At 52.2% G+C, this 11446-nt stretch overlaps 1 protein-coding gene across 1 annotated transcript in view; it reads right to left on the minus strand.

Annotated features, from left to right (window-relative positions):
- Positions 1 to 10718, minus strand: part of SCAP (SREBF chaperone) — a 34386-nt gene extending 23668 nt beyond the window's left edge. Inside the window, exons 1-9 of the mRNA XM_015828649.1 lie at positions 10597 to 10718; positions 9710 to 9839; positions 8474 to 8631; positions 7040 to 7260; positions 5743 to 5848; positions 4089 to 4261; positions 3680 to 3806; positions 2456 to 2568; positions 1554 to 1648 (exon numbers count right to left, since the gene is read on the minus strand). Of these exons, the coding sequence (XP_015684135.1) occupies positions 1554 to 1648; positions 2456 to 2568; positions 3680 to 3806; positions 4089 to 4261; positions 5743 to 5848; positions 7040 to 7260; positions 8474 to 8631; positions 9710 to 9839; positions 10597 to 10718 (1245 nt within the window). The remainder of the gene's footprint in view (positions 1 to 1553; positions 1649 to 2455; positions 2569 to 3679; positions 3807 to 4088; positions 4262 to 5742; positions 5849 to 7039; positions 7261 to 8473; positions 8632 to 9709; positions 9840 to 10596) is intronic.
- Positions 10719 to 11446: the final 728 nt, after the last annotated feature.

Raw genomic sequence — 11446 nt, forward strand, 5'->3', positions numbered from 1 at the left:
AGAAAGGAGACAGAATGAAAGAGAAAGAGAATCAGAATGAGAGAACAAGGCAGAGAGAATGAAAGAGAGAAAGACAGAAAGGAGAGGGAGAGAGAAAGAGGGAAAAAAGAGGGAGAGTGAAAGAGACAGAATGAAAGAGAATCAAAATGAGAAAGAGGACAAGGGAGAGAGAATGGAAGAGAGAGAGAGAAAGAGGGAGAGGCAGATAGAAAGAGAGAGAGAGGGAGGGAGAGAGAGAAAGAGAGAGGGAGATAAAGAGGGACAGTGAAAGAGAGGGAGATAGAGAGACAGAATGAAAGAGAAAGAGAATCAGAATGAGAGAGCGAGGGAGAATGAAAGAAGAGGGAGAGGGAGAGAAAGAGGGAGAGACAGAATGAAAGAGAGAACAAGAGAGAGAGAATGAAAGAGAAAGAGAACGAGAGAGGGAGAGAAAAAAGAGGGATCGAGAAAGAGGGAGAGAAAGGAGAGGGAGAGACAGAATGAAAGAGAAAGAGACTGAGAGGGAGAATGAGGGAGAATGAATGAAAGAAAGAGAAAGAGGGAGAAAGAGGGAGTGGGAAAGTAAAAGAGAGAGAGAGACAGAATGAAAGAGAAACAGAAAGAATGAGAGGGAGAGGGAGAGAAAAGAGAGAGAGAACGAGGGAGAGAGGAAGAGAAGAGAGAAAGAGAATCAGAATGGGAAAGAACGAGAGAGAGAACGAAAGAGAGAAAGAGAATGAAAGAGAAAGAGAATCAGAATTAGAGAACAAGGCAGAGAGAATGAAAGAGAGAAAGGAGAGGGAGAGAGAGGGAAAAAAGAGAGAGGGAGAGTGAAAGAGACAGAATGAAAGAGTAAGAATCAGAATGAGAAAGAGAACGAGGGAGAGAGAATGAAAGAGAGAGAGAGAGAGAGAGGGAGATAAAGAGGGACAGTGAAAGATAGAGGGAGATAGAGAGACAGAATGAAAGAGAAAGAGGGAGAGAAACAGAGAGAGGCCCAAACCCAGCCACAATAAATAGAAAACTGAGGATAGGGTCCAACTGTAGGAAAGTTCTAGAAAATCGGCTTTTCCTGTGAGCTGGGCCAAGCTTGACAACTTTACGATTTGTGGACTTCAATACCCAGAATTCCTCAGCCAGCCATGCTGGCTGAGGAATTCTGGGTGTTGAAGTCCACCAGCTGCAGAATTCTGGAAGTTGAAGCCCACAAGTCGTGGCATTCTGGGAGTTAAAACCCACAAGTCGTGGGATCCTGGGAGCTGAAGTCCACAAGCCGTGGCATCTTGGGAGTTGTGAAGTCCACAAGTTGTAACGTTGCCAAGGCTGCAGAGACCCGTGGTATCCATCTTGAGAGACCGAATACAGGGTCGATGAGGTCTGGTGTGAGCTATTTTTCAGGCGTTGTAAGGACTAAAACAATGAGACTTTGTGGACTTATTTTTAGATATAAGAGATGGGATATGAGAACATTGGTGCCGAGTGCGCCTCAGAAGCTCCGTCGGAACGTCGGTCGCTAAACGAATGGTCGTAAGCCGAGGATTACCTCAGAAGAATCTCCCAGCCCCTCCCATTACCTGGATGGCCGGGACGAAGGTGAAATAGCCAATCAGGATGATCCCCAACTCGGTGCCCATGTTCTTCATGATGGACCAACTCTCGTTACTCAAACCTGGAAAGAGAGTGGCAAGGTTAAGGCTGGCGATCACACCGAAATGGTGGCGAGGTTAAGGCCGGCAATCACTCCAAAAGAGTGGCGAGGTTAAGGCTGGCGATCACACCGAAAAAGTGGCGAGATTAAGGCCGGTGATCACCCTGAAACGGTGGCGAGGTTAAGGCAGGCAATTACCGTGAAAGGGTGGCGAGGTTAAGGCCGGTGATCACCGTGAAACTGTGGCGAGGTTAAGGCCGGCGATCACCCCAAAACAGTGGCGAGGTTAAGGCAGGCAATTACCGTGAAAGGGTGGCGAGGTTAAGGCTGGCGATCACCCTGAAATAGTGGCGAGGTTAAGACCGGTGATCACTGTGAAACAGTAGCAAGGTTAAGGTCGGTGATCACCCCAAAACAGTGGCGAGGTTAAGGACGCCGATCAACCCGAAACAGTGGCGAAGTTAAGGCTGGCGATCACCCCGAAACAGTGGGGAGGTTACGGCTGACAATCACTCCAAAACGGTGACAAAGTTAAGGCCAGTGATCACCCCAAAAGAGCGGCGAGGTTAAGGCCAGTGATCAGCCTGAAACTGTGGCGAGGTTAAGACCGGTGATCACCCCAAAACATTGTCGAGATTATGGCCGGCGATCACCCCGAAACAGTGACGAGGTTACGACTGGCGATCAACCCGAAAGGGTGGCGAGGTTAAGGCCGACAATCACCCCGAAACGGTAGCGAGGTGAAGACCGGCGATCACCCCGAAACGGTGGCGAGGTTACGGCCGGCGAAACCTCTTCAAGGACAAAAAACACCACTCTTTTATGTACCTTGCGCGATGCGCAGCTTCACTTCCAGGTCGACCGGCGTGGACACCACCGATTTGGTGAGAACCAGCACGTTCTCGATGCCGATCACAACTACCAAGTACGGGAAAATCTCCCTGGAAGAAAAAAGGATACGGAAGCTAAACCAAACGTGAAAAACACCGGCCCGGAGCAAGCTGGGAGGAGAAAGGAATGACTTGCCGTTGTCGGACAAAAGGACTGACACATTTTTCTCAAGATGATTTGCAAAACACAAATAAAGTCGGGAGCGGCCGTTTCCAGATGTTTAAACTTGCAAAAACGGGAAACTAAACAACGGATGTCTCGGTGTCCGTAAATGTCCGCCAGGAGCTCGTTCTACAGTGGTCTGCACATCCACGAACAGAAGAGCTAAAGTGGAGTTTCCCAAATTTTCCGGTTTTGCGGATGGGAAGGGGATGGTTCCACATGAGCGGCCGGCAAGCGCATGAGCTCTTCCATCCGCGCGAGCAATGTGTGCAGCGCACTTAAATGGAGCACGCACGAGCATGTTTGCCCGCTGCTGACGCTCCTCGTCCTTTCCACTAACCCAACTCCCTTCTGGCACTGATGGTGTTACCTAGTACGGTCATGAAACGTCTGCAAGCTCAGAGAGCACCAAAGACCCCACTGTTCTCGTTGTCGTCCTTCTCTCTCTCTTCCTCCTCCTCCTCCTTCTTCCTTCCTCCTCCTCTCCACAAATCCCACTGCTTTCTAGCACTGATGGTGTTACCTAGTTGGGTCATGAAACGGCAAGAAAACCACCCAGCTCAGAGAGCACCAAGGACCCCACAGTCCTCCTTCTCCCGGCAAACCCCTCTCCTTTCTAGCACTGATGATGTTACCAAATAGGGTCATGAGACGTCCGCAAGACAACCACCAAGCTCAGAGAGCACCAAGGACCCCACAGTCCTCCTCCTCTCCACTCACCCAACTCCTTTCTAGCACTGATGACGTTCCCTAGAAGGGTCATGAAACATCTGGAAGAACACCACCCAGCGCCGAGACCACCAAGAACCCCACAATCTTTCAGCTACAGAGAGAGCTTTAATGGAATCGGTTTCCGTAAAGATGTGACGGGGATGAAGGACTCCCGGATTTAAATAGATGGTCATCTGGACTCCCTCTGAGAGTGATCTCTCGTCCGGAACCTGCTCCCAGTATCCGGCTCGCCGCAATTCAGCCCGGAACTCCCTTTCAGCAACCTACCCTCCGTTGAGTGTCGGCGTGAGTCCGAAGAGCGTGCACAGCCCGACGGACATGAGCAGGGAGCTGAGCACCGTCACGACGGCCGCCAAAGCCAGACCCCACTTGGATTTCACCATGTCGATCTTGCCTGGAGGAGGAAAACGAACAAAATTACCCATCAGCCTTCGAGTGAGAGAGGCAGAAAAGGATTCTGGGAGTTGAAGTCCACCCCTCTTAAAGCATGGTGGCTGGGGGATTGTGGGAGTTGAAGTCCACCCCTCTTAAAGCATGGTGGCTGGGGGATTGTGGGAGTTGAAGTCCTCCCCTCTTGAAGCATGCCGGCTGGGGGATTCTGGGAGTTGAAGTCCTCCCCTCGTAAAGCATTGCCTGTCCTGAACCAGGACGGCCACTAAGCTTACTCGAGACTTACGCGTGGAGAAGTAGATGTAAGCGAAGAGGATGATGTAGGTGGTCACCAGCGGGATGAGTTCGGCAACGCCGATTTCTTCCTTAAAATGGACGTGGATCATCTGGTGTTCCTGGAGGCTGCTGTTGGCGCTGGGATGTAGCAGCGTCAGCCGCGAGCGGAGGCTGGCGAGAAACCTGGAGCGGGGAGCAAGCAAACAAGCGGTCCCATCATCCACAAGGCGTGGGGGGAGGGCAGTGGTGGGATTCAGCTGGTTCGCACCAGTTCGGCGGAATCGGTAGCTAAATTCGGCTGAGTACGGAGAACCGGCTGAACGCATACTGCTTCCGGAAGTCCACTCTAAGCCTTGGAGGCCTGAAGGCGGCCTTCCAGGCTTAGAACGGCCTGCCAGAAGTGCATGGATGCCACTTCCGGAAATCCATTCTAGACCTCGGAGGCTGGGAGAAAGACTCCCAAGCCTAGAACGGCCCACTGGAAGTGCATGGATGCCACTTCCGGAAGTCCAGTCTAGGCCTTGGAGACCTGAAGGAGGCCTTCCAGGCTTAGAACGGCCCGTCAGAAGTGCATGGATGCCACTTCCGGAAATCCATTCTAGGCCTCGGAGGCCGTGAGAAAGACTCCCAGGCCTAGAACGGCCCATTGCAAGTGCATGGATGCCACTTCCGGGAATCCATTCTAGGCCTCGGAGGCCGTGAGAAGGACTCCCAGGCCTAGAACGGCCCACTGGAAGTGAATGGAACATCCGTATGCAGCGTCCAGCAGTCATGTGACCGCATTCCGAGACATTCCCGCTGAAAACGGGCATTTCTTTCCGTTTTTCGGGAAAAACCATGTCATCACAAACCATTGCTTCGCTGCAGTGATTCACTTAACGACCGTCACAGTCAGGCAGCCCAGCCATTTTATGACCGACACGAGCCACCAGCGTATTGGGCAGATTTCTTTACAGTCGTAACTTGAGGGCTAGCTGCATTTCCAGTTATGGGGAGAAATCACCCCATAGCAAACCATTGTTTCGCTTAAGGACCGGAGTGATTCACTTAACGACCGCCACAAAAAAGGTTGTCACAGAATCCAACCATTTTATAAGTGTCACGAGTCAGAACCATGATGGGAAGAGTCCGTTACCGTCATAACTCGAGGACTACTTGGGCTTTCAGTTTTTACCCAACCACGTCATAACCGACCATTGCTTTGCTTAATGACATTGATTCACTTAACGACCTCTGGAAAAAAGCTCATACAGTCACACAATCTATCCATTTTACGACTGTCCTAAGTTGGGCAGATTCCATTAAAGTCGTAACTTGAGGACTTCCGGTTTGCGGAATAGCGTACCACGGCAAACCGTCGATTTGCTTCACGACCGCAATGATTCGCTTAACGACATAATGGTCGTCAGCTCCCACGACCTGCCCATTTTACGGCCGTCACGAGTTACAACCAGGATGGGCACGGTCGTAACTTGAGGTCGTAACCTGTATTGCTAGAGTAAAATCTGACTTACATGTGGCTGGTCCAATCAGGGACAAACTCTCCAAAATGTGGGTTTTTAAGAATCGAACACCCACCACACGACAGATGGAGAACGCCACGAGGAAGGTCCCACCTGGTCAAAAGTTTCTCCAGAATGTCCCAGTTTCGGAAAGGAACTCACCTGGCGTCATAATGACGGAGACCCAAGGTGATGGCGTAGACAACCACTCGCTTCCGGTTGTAGAGATTCACCCCGCTGTACTTTCCCGGCACGCCGAACAGGAGATCTGAAGACACCAGGAGAAGAACAGGAGGTGAGTGGGAAGGACACCAAGCCATGAACAGGGTGATACAAGCATCCATCTTGAAGGACTGGCTTGGGGATCTGGAAACGCTGTTCAAAGACTGGTGAACGGTCATTGACATCCCTCCGTCTCTCCCAGTGTTTCTCAATTTCAGCAAACTTAAGGTGGGTAAACTTCAATTGGCTTGGTCAGTTGGGGGGAATTCTGGGAGTTGAAGTCCACCCATCTTCAAGTTGAGAGAGGTTGAGAACCATCCATCTTGAAGGATGTGCTTGGTGAGCTGGAAACACTGTTCAATCTGGAAATCGTGATGAACGCTTGTTGACATCCCTCCGTCTCTCCCAGTGTTTCTCAACATCCACAACTTTATGGTGGGTAGACTTCAACTGGCTTGGCTGGTTGGGGGAATTCTGGGAATTGAAGTCCACCCATCTTCAAGTTGCAGAATTTGAGAAACATCCCTCTTGAAGGATGCGCTTGATGATCTGGAGACACTGTTCAAACACTGGTGAACGCCGGTTGATGTCCATCCGTCTCTCCCAGTGTATCTCAGCCTTCCCAACCTTATGATGGGTGAACTTCAACTGGCTTGGCTGGTTGGAGGCATTCTGGGAGTTGAAGTCCACCCTCTTAAAGTTGGAGAGGTTGAGAACCATCCATCTTGAAGGACGTGCTTGGTGACCTGGAAAAATCGCTCAACTCAGAGATCCCGGTGAACGCCCGTTGACATCCCTCTGTCTCCCCCAGTGTTTCTCAACCTTCACAAGCTTAAGCTGGGTGGGTTTTAACCGGCTTGGCTGATTGGGGGAACTCTGGGATTTGAGGTCCACCCATCTTAAAGTTGCAGAGGTTGAGAACCATCCACCTTGAAGGATGTGCTTGGTGACCTGGAGAAACTGCTCAACTTGGAGATCCTGGTGGATGTTTGTTGACATCCCTCCGTCTCTCCCAGTGTTTCTCAACCTCTGCAACCTTAAGCTGGGTGGGTTTCAACCGGCTTGGCTGGTTGGGGGAATGCTGGGATTTGCGGTCCACCCGTCTTGTGGAGGTTGAGAAGAACTGGTCACTCCACCTTGTCTTCTCAAGGGTAGACTTCAACTCCCAGCATCTTCAGCTATTCGGGAATGGCGCCTACGTGGTTGCCAAAGTCCCGCAGGGTTCAGCTATCCCTACCTTTCGGCGTAGCCGACGTCTGCAAGGTCTTGGGCTCGTGCTGGTGTACGGTTTTAATGATATCGGGGTCCGCGCTGAAACGCTCCTGGTCGTTCTGCCAAAAATTCGCCGGGGAGAGGAGGAGGCAGCCATGTTCGGGGAGCAGACCCCGAAGTTTCTTCAAGCCGGGCAAGAGATCGGTCAGTTGAAGGCAGGTATCGTCCAAACTTTGAATCCGGGAACTGGGCGCCGAAAGACAGAAGGGAGAAGACAAGACGTCAAACGAGCAACGATTGTGTTATATATGTCGATGGCAGCAATACTACACACAAAAATAGAATACTTTGATTCCCACAACTGGAAAAAACTTGATGGAGTTAGTGAGAGATGGCTAAATTGTCAGCTTTGATTCAAGAAAAGAAGAAAAGGACGGACAGAGGGAGGGAGCGAGAAGGAAGGAAAGAAGGAAGGCGAGGAAAAAGGGTAGGAATGATGGAAGGAGGGAGGGAGGGAGGGAAGGAAGGAGAGGAAAAAGGGTAGGAAGGATGGAAGGACAGAAGGAGGGAGGGAGGGGGGAAAGGAAGGAAGGAAGGAAGGAAGGAAGGAAGGAAGGAAGGAGAGGAAAAAGGATGGGAAGGACAGAAGGATGGAGGAAGGAGCGAAGGAGGGAGGAAGGAAGGAAAGAAAGAAGGAGAGGAAAAAGAGGAAGGATGGAAGGACGGAGGGAGGGAGGGAAGAAAGAAGGAAGGACGGAGAGAAAAAAGAGTGGGAAGGATGGAAGGACAGAGGGAGAGAGGGAAGGAAGGAGAGGAAAAAGGGAAGGAAGGAAGGAGAGGAAAAAGGGAAGGAAGGAAGGAACGAACACAAGGCCTGGAAAACCACCCACATCTCGGGATGCTAAATCTTACACCCTGTCGGCCAAATAAAATTCCTCCAGGCTGGAAGGATGCAACCATACTTTGGACTTGCGACCGTTCATTTAGTGACCATTCGGACTTGCCACGGCCCCGGAAAACGCCACTTAAGGCCGTTCCTCCTCCTTACAACCGTTGCAGCCTCCCCAGGCTTAGCTGATCAAAATTCAGACCCTGGGCAACTGACTCGTAGTTATGACGGTTGCGGCATCCCGGAGGAGGGATATAGGTCACGTGATCCCTTTGGGTGGCCTTCCACCCGATTCCTTTAATGACCTGGGTGATTCGCTTAATGACGGGAGGGGTTCACTTCACAACGTTGGCAAGGGAGGCAGCGAAACACGGGAGCCAAACTGAATCGGCAAACGTCTCGCATAGCAACAGAGATTCAGGGCGCCTTTGTGGTCGCCAAACGAGGACCACTTGCGAAACCGCCACCCCTCCGTCGAATGTCCTTTTTTGTGTCCCTGCTGGGAGTGTGTGTGTGTGTGTGTGTAAAGAGAGGAAGCCCCGAGAAGGGGGTCCTCGTTTTCTGACGTACCCGTCTCGCAAAACGTGGTTGCGGATTTCCTCCACCAGCTGGAAGACCCGGGCGAGCGGAGAGCGGAAGACGTCGACGGGCAGGAAGGTCTTTGGCCACGGGGAAACGGTGGCTTTCACCAGGACCTGTTGGATGTAGGCCACGGGGGCTCCGGAGTACTGGAGGAGAGAAAACACACACACACACACCCAAATACGACGGGGGTGAATAGGGTGAGCCTTGCGAGGTAGACCAGAGAGAGGAAAACAACATCCCGAGGAGCTAATTCCATTTGATTCTAACGTTAAGTCCATTGAATTTGCAAGATTGGAATTCCATCTCTGCAGGGGGAGGAGGAGGAGGAGGAGGAAGAGGAGGATAGAAGTACAGGAGGAGAAAGAAGACAGAAATACAGGAGGAGGACTAGAGGAAGAGAAGGAGGAGGAGTAAAATACAGGAGGAAGAGAAGTACAGGAAGAGGATGAGAAGTACAGGAGGAGGAAGAAGAGGGGAAATATGGGAGGAGGAGGATAGAAGTGCAGGAGGAGGAGTACAGGAGGAGGAGGAGAAAGGGGAGAAGTAGGGGAAGGAGGAGGAGAGGAGTACAGGAGGAGGAGAGGAAAAGTACAGGAGGAAGAAGAGGGAAGAAGTACAGGAGAAGGAAGGGGGTATAGGAGGAGGAGGAGAGAAGTGCAGGAGGAGGAGTACAGGAGGAGGAGGAGAAAGGGGANAGGAGGAGAGGAGTACAGGAGAAAGAAGAGGAGAGAAGTACAGGAGGAGGAAAAAGAGAGGAAAAGTATGGGAGAGGGAGGAGAAAGGGGAGAAGTAGAGGAGGAGGAGGAAGAGAGAAGTACAGGAGGAGAAAGAAGAGGAGGGGAGTACAGGAGGAAGAGGGGAAAAGTATGGGAGAAGGACAAAAGTAGAGGAGGAGGAGGAGGAGGAGAGAAGTACAGGTGGAGGAGGAAGAGAGGAGAAGTACAGGAGGAGGAGGAGAAAGGGGAGAAGTAGAGGAGGAGGAGGAGGAAGAAAAGGAGACGTACAGAAGGAGAAGGGGAGAAATACAGGAGGAGGAGGAAGGTGGAGGAGGAGAACAAAGCCCCTCCCTCCCTTCCAGCCCTGATGACGTTCCCTAGTTGGGTCCCGAAACGTCTGCCAGAAGACAGCGACCCCCCCACCCCACCCTCCAAGCTCGGAGAACGGGAGGCTCTCGAGATCAACCACGATTCACAAAATGGCTCCGTCGTTCCTCCTACCTACCCAGTCGGGGCGCTCGCCGGGCTCTCCTTGCTGGCCGGCCGGGAAGGGGGGAGGCGTGGAGTAGTCCTTCACCGGGGTGGTGTACTCCACGGGCCCCGTGCCCGGAAGCGGGAGCTTGAGCAACGGGTAGCTGCAAGGGAGGGAAAGCGGAAGTCAACTCCCGAGGCCGCTCCAAAGTCCCCCTTTCTCACGTAAACGCCTGGGAATCTGTCACAGGTTCAACTCCCAGAATCCCCCAGCCGGCCATGCTTTAAGAGGGGTGGACTTCGACTCCCAGAATCCCCCAGAAGAGGGGAGGATTTCCACCCCCAGAATCCCCCAGGCAGCATGCTTTAAGATGGCTGAACTTCGACTCCCAGAATCCCCCAGCTGGCCTGCTTTAAGAGGACTTCAACTCCCAGAATCCCCCAGGCAGCATGCTTTAAGATGGCTGAACTTCGACTCCCAGAATCCCCCAGCTGGCCTGCTTTAAGAGGAGGACTTCAACTCCCAGAATCCCTCAGTCTCCATGCTTTAAGAAGGGAGGACTTCAACTCCCAGAATCCCCCAGGCAGCATGCTTTAAGATGGCTGAACTTCGACTCCCAGAATCCCCCAGCTGGCATGCTTTAAGAGGAGGACTTCAACTCCCAGAATCCCTCAGTCTCCATGCTTCAAGAGGGGTGGATATTAACTCCCAGAATCCCTCAGTCTCCATGCTTCAAGAGGGGAGAACTTCGACTCCCAGAATCCCCTAGTCTCCATGCTTTAAGAGGGGTGGATATTAACTCCCAGAAGTCCCCAGCAAGGAAGCTTTAAGACTGGAGGACTTCAACTCCCAGAATCCCCCAGTCAACAAACTTTAAGAGGGGAGGACTTCCACTCCCAGAATCCCCCGGGGCCTCTCACCAGCAGGCCAGGACGCAGAGGCCGGTGAAGAGGATGATGGGAATCGGGCAGGAGGCGCAGCGCAAGCCGTGGTTGTAGAAGGCCCCGGAGATCTTCCCTCGCAGGGAGGCAGTGCAGCTCATCCTCAGCCCGGTCCTGGGTGCCGGGTCAGCTCGCCGCCATCGCTCCGGGGTCCCGAGTGCGAAACGCCCTGCGACGAAAGCCAAACGGGAGGTTAAGACGGTCGAAGGGGGAGCTTCCCCTCCAGGGAGCCGGCAACGGGGAAGGGCCGAGCGGTTCCTCCGGCTGACGACCGACCGCTTTGAAGGGAGACACACACACACACACACACACACACACACACACACACACACACAGAGGCCGTCTGAAGTGAGAATGGCAGTGTGTGTGGGGGGGAGAAACGATCGTCTATCTTCCTTCCCTCTCACCTCCTTTCCTTCCATCCTTCCCTTTTCCTCTTTCCTTCCATCTTTGTCCTTTCTTTCCTTTTCCTCTCCTTCCTTCCCTCGTTCCTTCTCTTCCCTTCCCATTTTTCCTTCCTTTCTCTCCTTTTCCTTTCCTTCCCTTCCTTCCCTCTTTTTTCCTCTTTCCTTCCCTTCCTTTTTCCTTCCTTACTCTCCTCTTTCTTCCTTTCCCTTCCTTTCCTCTCTCCTTTTTTCCTCTTCCCTTCCTTTTCCCTTCCTTTCTCTCCTCTTTCTTCCCTTTTCTTTCCTTCCCTCTCTCCTTTTTTCCTCTTTCCTTCCCTTCCCTTTTTTCCTTCCTTTCTCTCCTCTTTCTTCCCTTTTCTTGCCTTCCCTTCCCTTCCTTCCCTCTTTTCCTCTTTCCTATCCTCCCTTTTCCTTCCTTTCTC

This window comes from Protobothrops mucrosquamatus, unplaced genomic scaffold (genome assembly GCF_001527695.2).
Source record: "Protobothrops mucrosquamatus isolate PMUCROS unplaced genomic scaffold, P.Mucros_1.0 scaffold4764, whole genome shotgun sequence".
Classification (NCBI taxonomy): domain Eukaryota; kingdom Metazoa; phylum Chordata; class Lepidosauria; order Squamata; family Viperidae; genus Protobothrops; species Protobothrops mucrosquamatus.